The 23,208-nt window shown below is 45.0% G+C and overlaps 1 protein-coding gene across 1 annotated transcript in view; it reads left to right on the top strand.

Annotated features, from left to right (window-relative positions):
• The first annotated feature begins 20,464 nt into the window (after positions 1–20,464).
• Positions 20,465–23,208, top strand: part of SIAH3 (siah E3 ubiquitin protein ligase family member 3) — a 66,476-nt gene continuing 63,732 nt past the window's right edge. The window contains exon 1 of the mRNA XM_041731347.1: positions 20,465–20,605. Coding sequence (XP_041587281.1) covers positions 20,471–20,605 — 135 coding nt within the window. The 5' untranslated portion in view covers positions 20,465–20,470. The remainder of the gene's footprint in view (positions 20,606–23,208) is intronic.

Genomic DNA, 23,208 nt, shown 5'->3' with positions numbered 1-23,208 from the left:
AAGTCAGGATAAGGCTGCATCTGGGGTGGGGGTGGGGGTATCGAGGTGAGGAGGGTCAGCCAGCTAAGGTCTCAGCCCTGTCCTAGTTCCCAACCATGGTGGTGGGAATTTGGGGTGTTGCCTAATTAGTCTTTAAAATAGAAATTGTATATATATGCTGCTGGGAGTAATAGTATTTACAATTAAAATAGAGGTGAAAAAATAAACAGAAATACATTTATGCCCCCATATCAGTACACACATTTATCTATCTAGGTGTGTTTATACTAAAATGAAAATTTCACAGAGAAACCAACCTTTGGGGATGCCTGGGTGGCTCGGGTTTGAACGTCTGCCTTTAGGCCCAGGGCGTGATCCCAGGTCCTGAGATCGAGTCCCGTATCGGGCTCCTTGCAAGGAGCCTGCTTCTCACTCTGCCTGTGTCTCTGCCTCTCTCTCTGTGTCTCTCATGAATAAATAAATAAAATCTTCAAAAAAAAAAAAAAGGAAAAGAAACCAACCTTTATTACATGAGGTGTACCCCTATATGTCTATTCTATTCTATTTGGTTCAATTCTATTTTTCAATGTAGTTGTGACCTACTAAACTGATTTCAGAACCCCCTGGTGGGTCATGACCCCTAGTTTAAGAACACTGCCTTGGACTGATGATAAATGCCAACATTCCCCCCAACCCCCTTGCCTAAATGAGAAAGGCTATTTGAAATATTTGGCAAAGCCCGATGTGGTCAAGACAGACCTTGTTCTTGGAAGGGATTTACTCACTTTCGATCAGCCATTTGCAGGTCAACGGCAGAGTTTCTCCTGGGGAAGCCTGTCCAGTAGGTGATTACTGGTTGTGGCACTGCCGAGTCACACACCCTTGTCATCTGATTCAAACAACTGAGGAAGAAGAAGGCTGAATGCAACAGTCTCTGGGGGCCAATGACCGTGTTTCCAAGAGAACCAACCAAAGTGTGCCATCAGGAAACACACAGCGGAAGCTACTTATTGATGCGGCAGGGAGTGGGAATCGCAGCAGGTGCATCTAAAGGAAGGGAATGCTGAGATGAAAATGGAGCATAACAGGGCATCCCATGGAAGAGCGTTTCATCCTGTTGCGGTTGGCAAATGATGTGGAAGGAGCAGCCTGTGGAAGAGAGAGGGGCTTGCTGGCTAGACAACAGAGCGGCAGTAGGAGCCATCACTCAGTAGGAGCCTAAGGAAACACTCCCTAGGGTCCAAATTACTCAGAATGTTCCTCTTCAGTGCTTTGGTGTTAGTGTTGCCTTTAAGTCCGAGCATGACCCTGGGCAGAGCTGACTCCCACGACTCAGATCCATACAAATCGTGCATTTGCTCTAAGAGACCAAGCACCTGTTTGAATGGTCTCCTGCTTTTCCAGGATCCCTCAAAGGGATCCATCCCCTCTCTGGCTTTCCTGTAGGCTCCCAAGTTCAGTAAATGATGACTCCTTCACCGGCTCTAGAACCCAGACTAGAGTAGGAGCCAGTGGGATGCCATATCCGGGGCCTTCAGCCCATCCAGCAAACCCCATATGGGCTATTTCGGATGCCCCCTGCGGTGGGCTAATCCCAGGCTCCTCTCCAGGGAGTGACCAGAGTAAGAACTCTGGGACATTCTGCTCAAGCCTTGAAAGGGTAAGTGGATGGAGCATCGAGGTGTTACACTGGGAGAAGTCAGAGTTCAGCACTGCCCTATCCCCGACCTGAACCACAGGAAGGCAGAGCAGAGATTCTGATAAATACCTGGCCGGTAGATAGGGTCAGAACTTCTGATGTGAGCTGCCAGGAGGCAAGGACATCATTTGGGCTCCAGATGGCCTCAGTAGTGATGTCCGGGTGGCCAGAGTCCCACCCAGTCATAGGGAGTGGTTGGTGGTAAGACAAGGGCGGGAATGAGAGAAAATGAGAAACAGGAAATGAGAGAACTCTCACGTTCCTCTCTTTTCTTGACAATCACTGCAAATTATAGCCAGAACAATACAACTTAGGTTCCCAGATCCTTTTCATCCCAGCACTTCTCTTCCTAAGTCGGAAGGAGAAATGTCCTGCCACATTATTGACGCTCTAGTATTATCTGATTTGCAGAGAAGACCACCCCCAGGTGTAGCTGGTCCACAGCACTCAGGGGCTTCCTTTCGCATCACGGTGTATGGCAATGAGGAAATCAGGAACCTTCTGTCGTCTGAAAGAATCCATGAGGGAGGTCTGCCAAGATGACCCAAATGTGTCTCCTTCATCTCCAGAAAACTATTCATGCTTCTTTGTTTGTGTTGCATAATCGCAGCTCTGTATGTGTGCGTGCGTGCATCTGCATCTGCTTGTGTGCGCATGTGTTTGTCCACAAATTGGAGACAGAGAGAACAAGCTTCTGAGCAAGACCAGAAAGGAACAGAAACGTGGTCTGGTAAGCAAATGTTGACATAATCAGGACCCAGGTATCCCCTTGCAGGTTTTAGCTCAGAGAGGGGGCCCTGTCCCTAATAGCTGGGCCTCTTGATCAGTCATGCCTGCTTCTAACCTACTTTATAGAAAAGACTTACATGTGGGTGTTCAGTAGCCCCTAAAAGGAAAAATCAAGCTTTGAGAAGCTTTAATGGAACAAAGACAGTGATTCACAGTAAATACACATTTCTTGATAATAACAGAAATTAAGCTGCTGTGGGTTCTTCCTCTCCTACTTGTAAATGCGTCCAGAGGGTAATAAGCCATGAGCACATCCAATAACTCCAATAATTGAATAATAAATAAGCATCAAGTCAGCACAGACTGTGTGAGGGAGCGATGCCAACAGGCTGGAGCAGCACCTCCCCAAGTGGCACAAGGGCAGGTTGATACAGATCAAAGAGGAAATATTAGGACAACCCTCTATAGATTTCCTGACCTTGGCATTTGTCCAGGACATGCAGCTGCAAACAAACTCCTCAACGCACACCTAGTGCACACCACCGACCTCCTTGCAGCTCTAAGTGAGTCTGTTGAACACCTGGTTGTTTTAGTGTGGGCTTAAGGCAGCCACTGGCAGCTGCAGGCCAATTGCCTGAAGTACTTAGACCATCACAAAATTGGATGGATTCTGACTTCAGCATCAATCAGCTTCTTCTCTGGGTTAAAAAAAAAAAAATGTGCACGTGTGTGTGTGTGTGTGTGTGTGTGTGTGTGTAGTAGGAGGGTGGAATTAGGTTATTGAGTTAGAAGAATTAACATAATGGAAGGAAATGAGGAGCTACATAAAGTATATGAATTCATTGCCATATATAACTCACTCCCGGAAATTTCTTTTTCCCTTTATGATTCCTGGCAGATTTGGCCCAATGATTTGGGGCATGTCTGAGGCTCTGTTTAAATTTGAGGTAAGGGAGAGTAGAGCTCCTTCACTAAATAAAGAAAGATCTACAGGCAGCTGATGAGTTGGGAAGGCACTGGCTGGTGAGCGTGTGATGGAATGCGGAGCTCACACTCCTCAGGGGAGCCCATGTTGGGGGGGGGGGCTGCACTACCCAATTACAGGGCCAGCCTTCCTCTCCCAGGAGCTTCCATCAGGGAGACCACGGCCCCTTTAATAGAAACTCCTGGAGCCTGCCTATGCCCATGCTCCTTTGGAGCCTACGAGAGGGAAAGAGGCCCGGGGCCAGCAGATTGTTGCACATTCCATTAATGTTATTAGCACGTCCCTCAAAGTAGTGACAAAGCACCAGGCTATCGTTAGAAATGGAAGATGCAGTCTCTGTGTCCATCCGCAGGGTAAACCTAAACCATGAAAACAGTTCTTTGCACATACATCTATCGATCTAACAGGTCCCTGTATTCACTCGGTGCCTTGGAACGGCTTGGCGCAATCTCCTGTAGAAGGGATGGATTACGTTATCTATGCAATGTCTTGTCATCTATGACTTTATTGGTCAGTCCCCAAATTGATTTTATTTTAAGGATGTTTATTCATTTGAGAGAGAGAAGGAGAGAGGGAAAGAGAGAGCACAAAAGGAGAGCGAGAGGAAGAAACAGATGCCCCACTGAGCAGAGAGCCCAACCCGGGGCTCCATCCCGGGACCCTGAGATCATGACCTGAGCCCCCCCCAGGTGCCCCATCAGTCCCCAAATTCTGAGGATTGTGTCTCTCAGTGTTGTGCATGTAATAGTTGAGTAACAAATGCCCCTGAGCTGATTTTATGAATCCATTTGATAGGTTGTAGGTGGAAAGACTAAACCTGTTCCACCAACAGAGTTTGTTATTGGGGGGGGTGGCTGAGAAAACCTGATTAGACAGAGTCTGAGATGGAGAACAGGTCCTTGAATAACGAGTCCACTGGATTCATTACTAAACTCACCTTTTCTACTAGGAAGGGAAGAGTAAGAAAGCATCCAAGCTGTGAAGACAGGGATATCGGAGCCAACTCCTTCCCTGAGAGGGGACAATCCCACACATCCATTACACCGTCAGGGGATTGATGGTGTCCCCATCAGCTGTTTTGTTTTTTTTTTTTTTAAAGATCTCCAACTTCTTGTTTTCTCTGTTAGTGGAAATGAGTAAATTTTAAGTGCCTATGGTTTATTCATCCATCCATTCACTTATTCAATGATTTTTTTTCATTGGAGTTCAATTTGTTCAATGATTTTTTTAAAGAATTTATTTATTCCTGAGAGACACACACAGAGACAGGCAGAGACACAGGCAGAAGGAGAAGCAGGCTCCACACAGGGAGCCCAATGTGGGACTCGATCCCGGGACCCCAGGATCCTGACCTGAGCCAAAGGCAGATGCTCAACTGCTGAGCCACCCAGACACCCAATCTGTCCCTGATTTTTATTTTATTTTATTTGTTTCACTGAATACCTGCTAGGTATTGTACATCATTGATGCTAAGCCAATCAAGAGACTGTCAGGGCCCTCAGGGAGCTTGTAACCTAGTAGAGCCTAAGAAGTATTCATGCACGAGTATCCTGCCCAAGGCAGGAAAAGGGGAACGTCTTGAGAGAGACGTAGGCAGGCTAGTAGGTGCTCTGAGGCGGGAGAGATAAGGCAAGAGAAGAATCTCTCATCTCCATCATCGTGTGAGAGTAGAGCCAGGAAGGAGGTTCATCAAAAAGCAGAAGCCAATCGGGGGATCCCTGGGTGGCTCAGTGGTTTAGTGCTTTGGCCCAGGGTGTGATCCTGGAGTCCCGAGATCAAGTCCCATGTTGGGCTCCCTGCATGGAGCCTGCTTCTCCCTCTGCCTGTATCTCTGCCCCTCTCTCTGTGTGTGTGTGTTTCTCATGAATGAATAAATAAATAAAATCTTAAAAAAAAAAAAACACAGCAGAAGCCAATCTGACATTGCAGATATATGGGCAGGATGTTGGCCTTCCTGCCTACGACCCTTATCCCCTTATCTTGCCTCAGTATTTGGTCTCTCTCTTTAAGAAACAGAGTGACTTTGGGCCTTCTGCTTTGTGGTTCAAGATCTAGGAGCCTGAGACGACTTCAAGTGGTCTTCATATTTGTCCTGTCAAGAGACAAAAATCTCTGACTACAGCTCAACAGCCCAAAAGAAGGACAGGGTGACAGGACTACATGCTGACACTCTCTGCATTGTCTGACCTGCAACATGTTTTCTAGGTTACCTACCCTATGGGCACTCAGGGTGAGATGGCCCAGTGTAACCCAAGAAATAGCATCATTTCAGGCCCTGCCATTGCAAACACTAAGAATACCAGGTCCCATGATCTACCAAAAGGAAGAAAAATATCAACTCCTCTTTTTTTTTTAATTTTTATTTATTTATGATAGTCACAGAGAGAGAGAGAGAGAGAGAGAGAGGCAGAGACACAGGCAGAGGGAGAAGCAGGCTCCATGCACCGGGAGCCCGACGTGGGATTCAATCCCGGGTCTCCAGGATCACGCCCCGGGCCAAAGGCAGGTGCCAAACAGCTGCGCCACCCAGGGATCCCCCAATATCAACTCCTCTTATGGAAATACCCACCTGTCAAGGTTTCTCAGTGTTCCCCTTGTTTATATTCCTGACTTCAGGTTTTTGCATTAACCCCAGAACCTTCCTGAGGAATTCATGTTAGCAAACCTCAAAGAATTAGTCTTTCTGATAATATGGCTGCCAGGGCCTCCTTCTGGGTACCACGTACATGGCAGCTTTACCTTGCAAGGGCTCATGATCTAGACTCTTCGGAGAGAACTGTCTAGTGTTAGTGTCTGCGACGTTTCTTTCTTACAGAAGAAAGAAAATCAATCTGAGGGCTTACCATCAACCCTGATGTCAAAACGCCAGTGGACGCTGAGAAATAACAGAAATAATGCCAAGAACAGTTTCCCTCCCCGGATGTCCTGATGATTCTCAAGAATACACGGAGCTCCCACTCGTAAAATCAAGGGAGGGCAGACCGCAGAGAAGTAAATAATATCTCAGGAGGGCATTTTCCGCCTTATGTTTTCAGGTATTCAAGCAATCATACGTGCAATGTAGAAAAGGAGAAAACACAGATAAGTAACAAGATATTAGAAGAGCCAGCCAAAATTCCACTACCGAGTGAAAATCGCTGTAAATATTTCGGTGTATATTTATTGATGGAATAAATCAATATTTATTGATGGAATGCTTGTGCGTCCCCCTCCCCATCCCCACCCAAATTCATATTTTGAAATCCTAACCTCCAACGTGGTTAGGAGGCAGGGCCTTTGGGAAATGATAAGGCCACGAGGGGGGAACTCTCGTGAACGGGATTAGGTACCCCTATAAAAGAGACTCCAGAGAGCTCTCTCCTCCCTTCTTCCACGTGAGGATGGAGGGGAAAAAAACGACCATCCTTGAATCAGGAGGTGGATCCTCACCAGACACTGAATGTGCTCGCGCCTCGATCTTGGACTTCCAACCTTCAGAACAACGCGGGCTACACTTCTGTAGCTTCTCACCCATCTTGTCTGTGGTGCTCTCTTATAGCAGCCCGAACAGACCAAAACACCTGCCCAAACTTTTTCACATGTTTGCGTGTATTTATTTTTTTAACGGAATTAATGCTGCATTCAATATTTAGTGACCTACGTGTCCTCTTCACATATCATGAGTATCTTGTAGTTACAGGCGCACACACAGGCCCATCATCATTTTATTATCTTTATTATCTTTAACGTTTCAAGAATTCTATTCTCGAGATGAACAGCAGTTCAGTCCTGTATACCCGTGGACATTTAGGTTACTCGCAGCTTTTTGCTATCGAAAGATTAGAATGAGTGTCTTCGTATGTACATTTTGCATACTCGTCCGTTATTTTCTTGGCATAAAGCCCTTAGAGTGGAATTGCTAGGTACAGCCTACCCTTTTGAGACAATGACTACATATTTCCAAGCTTTACTGTGGGATATTTGCACTGATTTACACTTTCAGCAACAGTGTCTAAGAGAGCCTCTTTCCCTAGACCTTGAAAGGCACCTTTGAGGATCCTGTGTGTCATCTTTGCCCTTGGACTCCCAACCAGGACACACTCCTTTCCTGAAAGCAGCTTACAGAAAGGGCTCTGGGGCGCTCGTGTGCACCAAAGAAAGAAAGATGGGCAGGCAGCCATAAACTGGAGGAATAATTGAGAGGCGCTGTCAAGACAGAGTGAAATTTTGCTCAAGAGAAAGAAAGAAAAGAACCAGGTGTCAGCCTCAGAGATATGTGGCTTGGTTCTCTCTTCCCTTCCTCCTGTTTTAGAAGCAGCAACACAGGGCATCTGGGGGGCTCAGTGGTTGAGCACCTGCCTTTGGCTCCAGTTGTGATCCTGGGGTCCTGAGATCGAGTCCTACATCCGGCTCCTGGCATGGAGCCTGCTTCTCCCTCTGCCTGTGTCTCTGCCTCTCTCTCTGTGTCTCATGAATAAATAAATAACATCTTTAAAAAAAATAAAGTAAAAGCAGCAATGCTTTCTGTTTCTATGGCACCACTCCCCTGAAAAAGTTAGATTACCCCAGCAAGGCTTCAGCTGACAACCCTTTCTCCAGATTCGAGCACAGTTAATATTTGTGTGCGTTTACAGGGATCCTCATAGCAGATCCTCCCCACGACTATAGTGTTTGGTGCAGGTGTAATCATCCGCTTCGCTGCAGTTTAGGACACTTGCCTAAATGGCAGGGTAGAGCTTTGAGCTCTGGTCCTCAGTCTAGCACTCCCTTTAAATAGTCTCCTCTTTCATTTAATATTTAAGACATTGGAATAAATATATAACAGCACCAGGATCGGTGGTAAAAATTGCCTTTTTTTTTTTTTTTTTGCCTAACTCCTGCTTATCAACTTTTGTCATGCTTCGACTTCCTCCTAAAGAAGGAGACAGCAGCAAAAAAAGTAATAATAATAAAAGAATAATAATAATAAAAGAAGGAGACAGCACAGGGAAAGAAATGCTGAGATCTAGTCCCAGCTATTCTGCGGGTGCCATGACACTAACCACACCAAGGGGACCCTAGACATTGTGTGAGTGACCCTCTGGGGTCATGGTTACTGATTTGGGAGGAGATACCAAAGTTTGGACAGTGCTCTAAGGACCCTGTCAAGGTTAATTTTTCTGGCAATTTGGTGAGGCCACGATACTTAGATATTTTGGTCAAACATTATTCTAGATATTTATGTGAAAGTGTTTTTTGTTTGTTTGTTTGTTTCAAGGAGTTAACATTTATATCAGCAGAACTTGAGCGAAGCAAATTACTCTCCGTAAGGTGGGCAGGCATCATCCCATCAATGGAAGGGCTTCATGGGAAAAAAATGACCTCCCCTGAAGATGAGGAAATTCTGTCTCCAGCCTGCCTTTGGACTTAAACCCCGGCATCAAATCTTTCCTGCGCCTGCCAGTTTGCCCTGCAGATTTTGAACTTGCTAGCCTCCACAACTGTGTGAGCCAATGCCTTGAAATAAATTCACTCCAATTCTCGCTGATACATAGATGATAGATAGACAGATAGACATATTGATGACATCAACTTGTGACAGAGCTTTCTGGCCAGGGTTTTTACCTTATCCAGTGTCACTTCCAAATCCAAGAAGCAAGCATAGGTGAACTCCATTCCTTCCCACTTGTCAAAGACAACTTGAAATGACAGTGATAATAGTAGTAATGTCCCAGGTGCTGTGCCAGGTTCACAAGCCAACAGCGGGAGGTTGGCCTTGGAGCCTGCACTGACGGGAGAGGAAGCTAAGGCCAGGGGAGGCTGGGCTACCTGCCGCTGACCTTGTAAATGTGCCTCCAGCTAAAGGGCATGGGCAGCTCCAGGTGTCAGGCCTGGGGCCCTGAGTCGGGTGCGCCTGACCCCCCTGACTTCCAAGCTCAGGCTCTTTGACCGATCTAAGCCACGCTGCCTTGTTATATATGTGGTTTGGCATTTGAAAAAATACTCAGTTCCAACAGGGCTCTAAATTCTCTACTTCTGAGCATGTGAAAAACCCCTGAATACTGTTTCAGTTCTGAAGACACAAAACGAGGTTCAGGTGGGAAGGAGAGACCCCCTTCCCTGAGCCAGTGTGTCGGAAGGCTCAGTTTCTCCCCTTGGAGAACGACTGAGATAAGATGCTCCACGTCTCCCACCTGATTGTTTACAAACCTCCGTCTTCATCCATGTCCGTGTCAGCCTCTAATCCCTCTCTAAGGTCCTAACACGCACAGCTGGGCTCCTGACTCAGCTCTTCCCCAGCATCCCCATGGGGTCACCTTCTGGCCAGGTCGCCTGTTGGCTGCACTAGCTGCGGGCTGAAAATATCTCTAGCACATTCCCCAGACCTGCTGTCCTCTCTCTCTTCTCGCTGCCATACTCTCCTTCCTTCATCCTCTTCCTTTGCAGCTAAAAAGAACCAGAGGCAGGAGCCAAGGGGAGGAAAAGAGGAGAAGGAAGACCAACGCCATTCCTTCCCTCCCTTCTTCCCTCTCAAGTCCAGACACAGCAAAAACATAATAAGCATCTTTCAGCCTCCTGAATAGATGCTGCGGTAACTGTCACAAGAAAACGTCAATGTGTTTTCACACTCAAGGGGATAGAGCTGTAAGAAAGCCCTGCCTGCCACTGCTTGGAGTCATGGAAGGGAGAATGACAAGATGACAACAGGCACTGGACTCCTAGTTGGGTCTAGGCAGAGGAGAATGTGAAAAACACCACTTGCCTTTCCCTGATGACACCTCGCATGTCACGAAAGTATGTTCACCCAGAAAATATTCAATATTTTATAGCATTCTTTCCTGTTTTCCTGGGAAAGATTTACAGAATCATTCTGCTTCTTCATTTCTACTGTTTTCCCCCCTCCCCCACCCTCTGCAACGACAGAAGCAGCTGCTGTTGCCTTGGCAACATTACAGAATAAACTTGTTGCCTTTGGACCATCTGTACCCAACCTGAGCTATGTCGGAGCTGTGGGTTTCCTATTCCTGGTTATCATCCACCAGAAGTCAGGCTTCGTATTTAGTTGCTGACCTTCCGAAACAGTTCTTTGAGAGCTAACTGAACTTCTCCGTCGTTCTATGAGAACTATCTCAAAGTTAGAAGGGCTGGTCATTCCTTCAAATTGGGGTCTTTTCCGTAGGACCCCTCGTAACACATATGCCCACAACTAGGGAGGCGGGGCCCACCGACACATTATAATCCAGTGGGATTTGTCCATGTTCTTGCAGAAAACAGAATCTCCAATGGACAGAATCTCAGGCCCACCATGTGAGAAAACAAGTACTTTATAATTATATGCACTTTTTCCTGACTGGCAGACCTATTTTCACTAATTTATCTATTTGTCTTATTCCAAAAAAGAGACAATGTAGTGATTAGAAAATAATATTTGTATCTTAACACAGATTGGGCGAATATAGAACAATATTTAAATATTACCAATAATCTTGTTGCCCACAAACACTGATTTTTTACACTTTTTTCTTCTGTATTATTATGTTTCCTTAAAAAATAAGATAGGTTTATTTTATAAATACAATTTTACATCCTGATTTTCCTAATTCAGTATACATTGGGCATTTTTGCATGTTATAAAAATTAATTGAAAAAAATTTAATTGAAACCTAATTTCTCTCTCTCTCTGCAATGTATTTGTTATCTATTAAAGAACCCAGTCACTTTTCCTACAACCTGGATTTTGCTAGTCAGATCCCCATGTTGTCATTTATCTTGTTCCTCTGTCCCCTATATTTCCTAAAAGTTGGTAGTTAAATCTAGAAGTTCGATCAGAGGCACGTTTGTTACTTTAGCAAGAGTGCTCTGCAAGCAGTGCTGTAGATCTCCCGGGGGGCACACAGTACCTGGCTGTCTTTCTATGATGTCAGCAGTGATACTTGCTGTCCAGATCGATTGCGGCATTAGGAATTTCAAAAAAGTATATTCTCATTTTATCATTATTTCTTCATTTGGGAACTGGACTACTTCTACAAAGAAAAACTTCTCATTGGCTAATTATACTTAGGTATAATTCATAGAAGACAGGCAGGATAAATGCCCAATTTATTCCTTTTATTCACTGATTATCAAAATAATGAATTAAGTGCCAAGTATGATCCAAAAGAAACGAATTCGTTTTTCTAGTATCACTATGAATGCAGGGATTTAAACATATTTGATGTGTTTTAATTCATTACAGTTATTATTCTTAATCATGCTTCAATTGTTCCATCTTCAGCTAGTAGGGGCCTCTTGGCATTATTTTCTGAATCCTTAAGAAGGCCCTAGCATTTTTTTCTAGTATTTTTTTTTTCATTGCATCCTTCCTTTCTGGTGTGATAAGATGTTCCAGGCTCATCTTCAACATTTTCTGTTCCAGATCTGGAATTAGACATTTCTTCAGAAAGACCTAGTTTGTTTTTAAGTGGGAAAATGTATACAGAAGCCGCAACCTGGGTTTTAATGTACTTATTTTTTCAAAGTCTTTTCTGTGGACAGAATTAAGAAACTTTGCTTTTGCTCTCCTTTTCCTCCTCCTCTTCCTCCTTCCCCTCTGTCTGCTCCTCAACATAAAATAGACCATTGCAATTATTGCCATTTGAATTCAAGACTACAGTATTTTTCAACCTCATCAATCTTAAACCTGTGGCTCCTTTCTCTTACCTCAACAACACCAGCATAATTATCCATTTGCTTCATCAATGATACACGCACATACAGACATCAAATTACCCCAAAACTTAATGGTGCAAAGCCACAATAAACACTAAAAATGTCATAGCATCTATGAAGGAGCAAATCAGAAGCAGCTTGGCTACATGGCTCAGGGTCAGGGTCTCTCATGAGATTGCAGACAAAATGTTAGCCAGGGCTGTCATCATCTGAAGGCATGACTGGGGCTGGAAGATCTGTTCCCAAGGGGGCCTACTTACATGGTTACCAAGTTGATGTGGACATTAACTGAAGACTTCTTTTGCTCTCAGAGGGCCGTTGGAGGGTCCTCACAGCATGATTTCTGGCTTTCCCAAAAGTGAGTATTCAAGATGGCAATGCTTTCAATGATCTAGCCTCAAAAATCATACATTGTCTTGTCTATTGCATTCTGCTATTGTAAGTGAATCACCAAGTCTGCTCATATTCAAGGGGAGGACAACTAATCTCCATCCATTGAAAGGGAAATATCAAAGAATGTGCAGGCATATATTTTTCTACTTGCTGGCTTACTGGTTTACATTGCAAATGTAAAATACACTTACTTTTCCAAAGACTCCCCGAAATTCATTCTTTTACAGAATCAGCTTGAAGTCTGGAATCTTGTCACCTAAATCAGGTCTAGGTGTGGAGAAGCAGCCCGAAGACCTATGAACTAAAAAAGAAACGTTATTGGCCACCTCCTCACACATACACACACTTAACACATAATACATACAAAGGTGGGACAAGCATAGGATAACTACTATGGACCATGGCCCCCAACACACACACACACACACACACACACACACACACACACACACACACACACTTTCAAAATAGAAGAAAACAGAGTCACATAGGAGCCTCTGACCCACAGCAAAACCATCAGGGAAAATGTTGGAAGTTCCTTGACTAGGACTCCTGACTCTTAACTAGGCCTGAAAATGAGTCTCCTTAGGTCTCAGCCCCAGCCTCTGTGCTCTTCATTCCATCCTCTAGATCAAGGGTGAATGATCTCTGTTGAGAAAGGCAGCCCAGGTCTTCTGCAGAGTTTTCTCAGCTTGCTTCCCGCAGACAGCAGCTTCAGAGTTCAAAGGCTTCTTACCATTTTATACTGATTCTGCTCCCTTTCAATCCAAGCTTGTGGCATTTCTGCCAATTTACTTCTCTTAAAAACTGCATGGATCTCCTGTGACTCTTGTGGCCCACTCAAACAACACCATACTCACAAACTCCTCCAAAATAAGCCCTTCTTGAGCTTAGGCTTCTACTCATAGTTCTTTCAAGGCCTTTTAAGACTTTCATGAATACTTTCAGCTTCTGTCCACCACCCAATTCCAAAGCCACTCCTACACTTAGGGTTTTGTTAGTAGGCAGCACCCTCCTGCTAGCACAAATTCTGTAGTTATCTATTGCTGCCTGACAGATTATCCTAAAACTTAGTGGCTTAAAGCGACATGAAACATGGATTATCCCACAGTGTCTGTAGGTCAGGAACCTGAGAGCAACTCAGCTGGGTAGTTCTGGTGGGGATTTGCCCATAGCGTTGCGGTAAGGAATATGTCCAGGGCGACAGTTATCTGAAGGCAGGGTTAAGGCTGAGGGATCCACTTCCATGATCTCACTTTCATGGTTGGCAAGTTGGCACTGGCGGCTGGCAGGAGACATTAGTGCCTTTCTGTATGGGTCTCTCCAGGGGGCTAATGGAATGCCTTCATGGCATTAAGCTAGTGATCCACGAGAACGATGGAGAAACCACAATTCCTTTGATAATCTGGCTTCAGAAATCCCACGTAATCATTTCCACACTTTTCATTAGAAGCACTCACTAACTCTGTCTCACATTCATGGGGAGGGGGCGATCAGGCTCCACTTTTTGAAGGTGGTGTCATACTTTTAAACCACTACCAATGCTAGCATTAACAATATGATTACCTAAAGTAGTTAAACTTTTATTTTTTGGTTTCTTTTTTATTTTTATTTATTTATTCATGAGAGATAGAGAGAGGCAGAGACACAGAGAAGCAGGCTCCATGCAGGGAGCCTGACATGGGACTCGATCCCAGGTCTCCAGGATCAGGCCCTGGGCCGAAGGTGGCGCTAAACCGCTGGGCCACTGGGGCTGCCCAGTAGTTAAACTTTTAACTTATTTTTGCCCTTTGGGCATATTTTACTAAAGAGTTACAGTAATATTATCATGTTCCAAAATCACCTAAAATTGTCCTTTCTGTGGGCATCTACCACCAACTTGAAAAACAGATTGTTTTATCTTGCTTTCAGTTTTTTTGGGGGGGTCTCTTTTGTATTTTTGTTTCATAATTATATAAAGTAATTTCAAGGTTTCAAAGCCAAGTTATAGAACAAGATATATTCAGAGAAGTCTAGCTTCATTTCTGCCTTCTCCTCCGTCTTCCCTTCTCTCCTCTATAAGTCACCTTGTTTATGGTTTATTATTTATTTTTCCGCTTTTAAAACATAAATAACAAATACATATCCCCCATTCTAAGATAAGCACTTTGCATGCTATGCACAGAATTCTTCACATTTCTTTTTTGTATCTACTAATACCACCTGAATTCATTGCATAACTATTTGGAGATAAACGTCATTTCTTTTTAAGGCTAATGGCCACCATTATATAGAGGGAAATAGTTTAGTCAGCCAGTCCCCTACAGAGGGATAAAGCGGAGGTTTCTAGTCTTTCACTATTAAAAATAGTGCTGCAAGAATAGCTTTATGCACATGTCTTTCTAAATTTTTTCCCAGAAACATATTTTTATAGCTATAATTTATTCCACATTTTGAATAGATGTATCTTAAATTATTTAAGTGTACTTCTCTTGTGGCCACATAAGTTTTCTCCATTTATTCCACTGGTATAAGCGATACAACAATGAACATCCTCGTTGTTAAGTCTTTTTTTTTTTTTTTTGGTTAAGTCTTTGTTGACATTTCTGGTTATAGCACAAGAACAGATTCCTACAAATTTAGTTAGTAGGTCAAAGTTTATGCATCTTTTAGGCATGGATACGTATTGTCAAATTGTTTTCAAGAAAGGGAACAACAAGTTTACCTTCTCAGAGGCAATAAATCCCAGTATCTGACACTGGAGAAGTCTAGGCTTCAAGTCCTATTTTCACGTGTGCTAGTTGAATAACACTGGACAAGTTCATTTTCCTGAGTCATGGCTTCCTTGTCTGGAAATAAGAAAAATAATGCTTATCTCACGGGATTGCCGTGAAGAGAAAAATAAGATATCAGATTGTGGATATACTTGCGAACATAAGCTGAGTATTTAGCAGAGTCCTTGACATACTCCAAGCGTGTGTATGTTTGTTACTATTAGTCTTTTCAGCAGTAGATGAGAATGTCAGTCTCACAGCAGACTCATCAACGCTGGACACTATTGTTTAATAATAAAAAGAGCCAATTTGACAAGTAAAAGATGCTATCTTGTTTTGCTGGCATTTCTTAGAATTCTAGTTCTATTAAACATTTTCCATTTATTAATGTTTTTATTTCTGGGGTGGCTGGGTAGTTCAGTCAGTGAAGCGTCTGACTCTTGGTTTTGGCTCAGGTCATGATCTTGGGGCTGTTGAGATCGAGCCCCGTGTTGGGCTCCACATTCAAGCGGAGTCTACTTGAGATTTTCTCCCTCCCCCCCCCCACCTTTGTCCATCTCTCCCCATCACACACGCTCTCTCTCTAATAAATAAATAAAATATTTTAAAAAATATTTTTATTTCTTCTCCTGTGTAATTGATTTATATCCTTCATCTAGTTTCTCTATATAATTTTAGTTCTTTAAAATGTGTATGCAAATAATAATAATAATAATAATAAAATAAATAAAACGTGTATGCAAAAGTTCTTCACCAGGAATACAAATCTTTTGTTGTCACAATTGCTGCAAATATATCCCCTAACATGCTGGTGGTTTTTTTTTTTTTTCTTCTTCTTAATTTCACTTGTTAGACATCATTTGACAGAATTTAACATTCTATGTAATCAAGTATTTCCCTTTTTACTTCATCAGGCTTTTAAAATCTTATGAAGAACCTCACTTTTTTGAAGTGCAATTAGGTGCTCATCCACATGTTACTTCAGTATTATTTGGGGCATGTATCTTACATACAAAAAAGGTGCCCTGATGGTAAGTTCACAGCCTAAAGAATTTTCACAAAATAGATGTATCCATTGTATTAGTTTGCTAGGACCATCACAACAAAGCACAATAAATGGGTGGCTTAAACAACAGGAATCTATGGTGTCACAGGTCTGGAAATGAGAGGTCCGAGCTCAGAACCGCAGCAGGATTGGTTCCTTCTGGAGGCTGTGAGGGACAATCTGTCCCACACCTTTCCCCTAACTTCTGGCAGTTTGCTGGTCATACTACGTGTTCCTTTGCTTACAGATATATTGCCCCACTGTCTGCCCTCCTGTTCACATAGTTTTCCCCCTGTGGGTACTTCTCTGCATCCAAATTCTCCCTTTTTATATTAGAACCCTAGTTGTATTGGGGAAGAGCTTGCTCTAATGACCTCATTGTAACTCGATTACCTCTGGAATGACCCTATTTCCAACTAAGGTCACGTTCTGAGGTAGTGGCAGTTAGAGCTTCAGCACATCTGTTTTTAGGGAAACAATTTCAACCCACAACATTCACAGAATTAGAACACAGACCAAAAAACAGAATATACTTTGCTTTCTAAAACCTACCTTGTGTCCACTTTAGCTCTAACCCTTGCAAAGATTATCACTGCCTCGGTCGCCCACACCATAGACTACCTTGTCCATGTTCTTGAACTTCATTTGAATAGAACCACACAACCCATATGCTTTCATACCTGACTTCCCTACCTCAAAATTACATCTGTGAGATACACCCATGTTATTGCATTGTTGCATGTAGCAGATAATTTGCTTTTTCATTATATGGTACTTAGGAAAAGGGGGGCAAAAAGAAGGTAATTTACCCATTTTATTGTTGATATTTAGGTTGTGTCCAGTTTCTTAACCACAGTGGATATAGCTGCAACGTTGCAATGAAAATCCTAGTGCAAATCTTTTGGTGAGCCAATGCTCACATTACTCTTAGGCACATGGAGTAGGCTTTCTGGGTCACACATAGGGTATGGATATGTTTAGCTTTAATAGATATTTCCAAACAGTTGTCCAAAGTGATTTGCAGCAGTGCATGAAATTTTTGGTTGTTACACATCTTTACCAGCACTTTGGGTTGACTTAAACAAAAATATTTTGGGTGAAAAGATAATGATGATGATGATGATGTTGATGATGATGATGGGGGCTTCTCATCAAAATTATTAAGAAAACCAGGCACTGGGCTGGTCATTTCACCTCTATTATCTCATTTGATCTTTAAGCTACTTTTCAAAAGCATGATTAGCTTCATTTCACAGACACCAAAACTAAGCATCAGTGATATAAATAATTCGCCCAAAGTAACAGTAAGTAGCAATATTGGGTTTGAACTACAATTTGTCTGATTACTAACTTTCAAGTCCAGATGAAATGCAAGTCTGATTGCTACAGAGATGAAGGGGAAGCCCTGGGCATCATGGTGTAGAATGAGGGCATTGGTGTGACCATTGCAGGGGGGGCCGACTTAGTGGTAAACAGTGACACAGCTCTACATCTCTATTTGAAGGCTGGCTCCTGCCACCCTATTTTGGAGACATCAAGCATGAGCATCTGCTGTTAGGGTTAATTCCAAACATTTCTCAGTGGATGGTTATTTGGAGGACTGATTCTGAGGACAGATGATGCGCTTATTAATATTCTAAAATAGAATGACAAAAATCAGTTTTGGGGTACAGAACTTGACCAAAAAAGTCTAACCAAAAGGGGCTCAAGTCTAAGACCAAAGAAAAGCATCCACGAGAGCAGGTCTGTGGTGCTGCCCTCACTGCTGACATCAACACACACCCCTCAGCTCCTCGGCCCTCACTCCCAGGCCCGGCCCCCAGGTCATCAGGAATACCTACCCTTGAGAACATAGCAGGAGCCCAGTCCACTGCATTTACACCCTCTGCTTCTGTGGCCCTCAAGGGTGGGTGACTATCCATAGGGAAAATATTTCATGGAGCAGAAAGAAAAAAACATGCTGCCAAATAATCACCCTTCCACCAGGGATCTGCAGAAGACTCAAGTGTTGACAGTCTGCTTCGAAGCAGGCACCGTGCCGTGCCGGGACTTCTCCATACATCATCTTAGTCTCCACAATGACCCTGAGAGACAAATTTCTATTATCCCCACATTACAAGTGTGGGAACCAAGCCTCCGTGAGGTTAAGAAATCCCTCTGAGGTGATACAATGGGAGAAACAAACGACACAATAGTTCCATTATAACAGAGGATGTAGAAAGGGGAAGTCTGGACTTTTCTGAATTGCAAATTGTGTCTTTAAGGAATCTGTGGGAGTATATGCTTACTTTTATTTGATTGTTTTTTTAAGTGAGGCAATGAAAGAACACTGAATGCTTTCCCGGTGAACCGCTAAAAGCTTGTTCTGGCAAATGAAAACTTGGGAAAGCAAATTCAGGTGTTGTGGCCCAGCAACGCTTATTTATGAACCACAGAATGAGAGGGTCCGGGCACTCATCTCCTATAACGTCATATCACATCGCCTGAGCTTCTAATCAGTTCAAATGTGGTTACCTTCTCGTTTTGTGTCAGTGCAATTATTTTTTCAAAGTATAAAGTTTCCGTTAATTAAAATGGAAGCAGCAATTAGGTGTTTGGCTCACTTGTTTCTCAAAACATTGACTTGGTTTTAAATTCAAGTTAAAACTAACATCTGCTTTTGTCCCGGTTTTAGCATATCCTGCGAGGGTTTTTCCTATTTTAATGGTGTTGTTTTTATTGCCTGACCAGGTCATAGATGCGGGTGTCCTAGGTGTGCGCATGCTTTGCCTACATTACACCCCAAGCTCTGTAGCCAGAGGAGGGTGAGAGCCATTCAGAAGGATCACTGGGCTCCCACTGTGGGTGCAATTCACCCACAAGGCTGATGCGTCCTCACCCGGGGGCCAGGTGACTTCGCCACAGAGGAACCACTAAAGACAAGGGGAGACACAGCACGCTCAACTCTCGTGTGTTAGTTGCGAGGACTGACTAATGCTCGCAACTCGTTCCCAAGATACCTTAGGGCATTCTGTGTACTGTTCCGGAGACTTTCTTCCAGAACCAGCTTAGTGCCCCCACCTGCCCCACTCTGGAGAGGGAGCGCCGACAGGAGCCTGGGATGCCCTCTGCCTGCGTCAGCACAGAAACGTGCTGCCTGCGTTCGCCGCCGATGTGGTGTGTGTGCTCCTAATCCCTATTTCAATGTCTCCAACAATCTAGTGGTTAATTAGCAATTTGCTGCCCACCAATATGCAAATGGATGACAAGCAAAGGCCCTCCACATCTGTAATTATTTTGCTGATTTACAAGCCACTTTCCTCTCTGTGTAGGTTTTTCTGTGTGTGTGCATTCATGCATCAGGGATTTCATTATTTTTAGCAGCATACTCTGTGCATTTTTATGCTTTAATATTCTCAGGCTTCGGTAATTACAGTATATATATATATAATCCCCCAACACTACCACCTCCAAATGCTTTTGTTAGGGATTCTTTGCTTTGATAAAGATTGGAAAGTAAGATTCATCAAGGGGCTGAAATCCAAATTACGGAGAGCACAAGATTGAAAGATGCACGTTTCTATGCTGCCAAAACCCTGATCTGGAATCGGAGTCTTGTAATATTTGATTTTCTCCCAAGCAGCTCTGGTGAGTCGAGCCCCGATCTGCGTTATTCCATCTGCCTACTTTGGAGCAGGGTGTTTTACTATTTGGCGGTTTCAAAATGCTTTATGTTTTTGGTGGGGTTTTTTTTGTTTTTGTTTTTGTTATTTTCGTTTTCTGTTTTTTTTGTTTTTTTTTTTTGCCGGCGCATTAAGAAAGGCTCTCATGTTAAATTAAGTCAATTAATAAATGGAGACACATTAAGCAATCAATTTTGTCAGCCTATCTCCGCAGCATTATGTACGGTCGGCTGTAATCGCAAGATAAATGCAATGTGCTGATCTATGGTAATGTTCAATAATACATTCTCCGCCAGGCTCAATTCATCAGGGAGTTTCGGGAGGGGAGGCATTTGTTATTGGCTGTCTCTGCACCTCAAGGATAACATTTCTGTCCTTTTGATTGGCCGCCTCACTGCTGCAAGATTCTAACCGTCTTATTTTGATGATGAATCTGAAGGCACGCTGAGCTGAGCCGGGCTGGAGCGGAGGGTCCTTGCAGAGCCCAGGACTTCCAGCTCCTGACGCCCCTCGCCGAGCCAGCAGCATCCCTCCCCCCCCACCACCCCAAAAGTTGTGATGCTTTTCTTTACCCAGTGCTTTGGGGCTGTGTTAGATCTCATTCACCTCCGCTTTCAGCACTACAAGGCTAGACGGGTTTTCTCCGCTGCCGGGCAACTTGTCTGCGTGGTAAACCCCACGCACAACCTAAAGGTGAGTTGCTGTGGATCGTTTGACAGTCGCGCAGCTGGGGTTAGGGTCCTTCCCCCTCCCCCCCTCGGGGTTAGAAACCCTCTGCGCGGGGCGGGGAGGGGGGCGCCTGCGCTAGGGGACTCGGAGGGGGTGCCTGGGGTCTTGGGATGTCTTGGGGTCTCGGTGATCGCGCCTTGTGTGTCCCCCCCTCATTGGCAGGAACGACTGGAGTGATGGCCTGGCCTCCCCCCCTCCCCCCACCCCTACCCCGAGGTGTCAGGGTCAGAAGCGAGGGCGGTGGAGGGAGTCAGGGGGCGTCCTCTCCTGGATCCCATATATTCCCGGGGCGAGTGTTCAGCAGCCAGGATGTGAGAAGTTGCCCACGCTGCGGACCGTCCCGCGCTGCCGGGGAGGGCAGGCAGGCGGTGGATTTCGGAAGCCCCCCCTGGGGACGCTGAAGTGGGGAGGCGGGGACTTGGGAGTTGGTGAGGGGGCTCCTTCTGCGAAATGTCTCTCCTTGTGCTCGCACTAGGCGCGTGAGGGTGGGGGGTGGGGGGTGGAGGGTGGGGAGGGGACATCCGGAGGAGTTTGCTCGCTGGGAGCTAGCTGCACCCCTGCTCAGGGACCCAGGGGGCGGCTGCTGCATTTGTGCCTCCAGGTGGATGCTCTTTAAAGAAGAGCCCGGATCTGGGATCATCTGGGATCTGGGATCTGGGAAGACAGCGGGCTGCACAGCCGAGACTGATGGGGGAATGAGTGCAGAGCCCGCCTTGGCTGGGGGTGTGGGGGGGGAGCCAGTGAAGGGGGGTCAGGGGATGCAGATGAGCTGCTCCCCACCTTGGACCCTCCGAGCCACCCTGGCTCTGTTTTCAGATAAACGATGGACTCGTTGGGGGTCGCTCGCAGGTCCTGGTGCGGGTGTACAGGGCTGGGGCGGGGGGGGGGGGGGGGGGGGGTGCAGGAGCGGTTGTCCGCAGCCTGGGCTGGCAGCAGTCTCTGCGAGGAGGGGTCTGGCGTTCTGACCACTGTTCTTGGGGAGGAAAAAGTGTTGCTTGTTGCTCCTCACTTTGTAAACTCCGATGAGGCATCAGACTGTCCTCAGGCAGCGCCCTGCAGGCCGGCACGGATGGGTGCCTTCTCCCCTGTCCCCCTCCCCGTTCCTGGAAGTCCCTGGGAGGGACCACCTGCCTGCAGGCCCTGCAGTCTAGAGGTGGCCAAGCCTGGGGAGGGTGGGGAAGGGGGTGATGGACCGCCCCGGGGCTGCTAGGGTGCACAGACTAGGAACTGGCTCCCTGGGGTACCCAGTCTGTGACCAGCACCCTCCAGCTCAACTGCTCTCCCCCCCTCCTTCCTACGCTCCCTCTTTCTCTCGCTCTCCCTCCCCTCATCCCACGGTCTCCTTTTGCCTCCGTGGCTTAGTTTTATAAATGAGAATTCACTGCTGGTCACCCTTGGCGAAGCAAGGGTACGGCGTACATACTAAGATATGATTCTGAATTCCATTTTATGGCCCCTTTTGAGACCGCATTCAAACTCCCATTATTTTGTCACTTTACATTAGTTACTTCCCTGTGGCAAGAAATTTTGTTTACTCCTGTTTTGCATTTTAATACCTTTAAAAATTGTTTATGAGACTTAGCATTTCCAAAGTTGGAATTTATATGGTTCATGGACTACAGCTGATGATGGAGGAGAGAAGTGCTAAGATCTTGGGGTGGGGTGGGGTGGGGGGAAAGGCATCCCTGTACATCTTTTTGGTGAGGTCTGCCCGGATCGTGCTAAATAGTCCTGCTGCCTGAAACCCAGGAGTTCAGAGTCAGGGTTGGAGGCTCTGCATCAGCTCTCACCAAGCTCTGTGCCCTCAAAATAGTCAATCTCTCTGAGCCTTCCCTTCCTCACCTTCGAAATGGACATATGAATGAATATCTCCATGGCTCTGTGAGGCTAAAAAGAGTTACTAGAGGTGGGTGTGCTGTCTAGCACTCTCCTCAAAAAAAAAAAAAAAATCATGCTAGTGTACATATAACCTGTGGGGTTTCACTAGGAACTTGAAAAGTTGTCACTTCAAGTCTTTAGCCCACTTAGAAACCATGTAAGTGACAACATAAAAATAGGTGGCATATGCCTTGGGAGGCTGTTTTCCATGGCTCACCTTTTCAAACATATACTCATTTGGCTTTTCATTTCCCATAAAAATCCACTTAGAGATTTTGCTCGGACAACCATCACCGAGGTAAACAAAGCAAGGTGAGGGCTGCTGATGCTGTGAGAGGGTCTGGCAAGGTGCGAGGGACTCGCAGAGGCCGCAGAGGCCGTGCCGGGCAGAGAACCCTCTGCAACCCAGGGTACCTTTACGGTGTCTCGATAAGGACCATGTATGTGCTCTCCCAGGGTCCAGGTAGCCCATTCAGGTAAATGTTACCTGCTTTGCAAACCGGAGGGCTAACAGCCATGTCCAGCGCTTTTGAAAAGAACAATTCTATAGGAGCATTGCTGCCCCCATCATTCGCATTAAAAAGTGAATAAAACCTCAAAAGAAAAGTGCTCCTTCTAAGCATTCATTTCCATAGACAGACCACAGAAATATGCCTTGGATATAATAAGCTGTGATCTACATGGAGGAA

Source organism: Vulpes lagopus, chromosome 16 (assembly GCF_018345385.1).
Source record: "Vulpes lagopus strain Blue_001 chromosome 16, ASM1834538v1, whole genome shotgun sequence".
Taxonomy (NCBI): Eukaryota; Metazoa; Chordata; class Mammalia; order Carnivora; family Canidae; genus Vulpes; species Vulpes lagopus.
The sequence above is the reverse complement of the archived record's forward strand: the minus strand, read 5'-3'. Positions and strand labels throughout refer to the sequence as shown.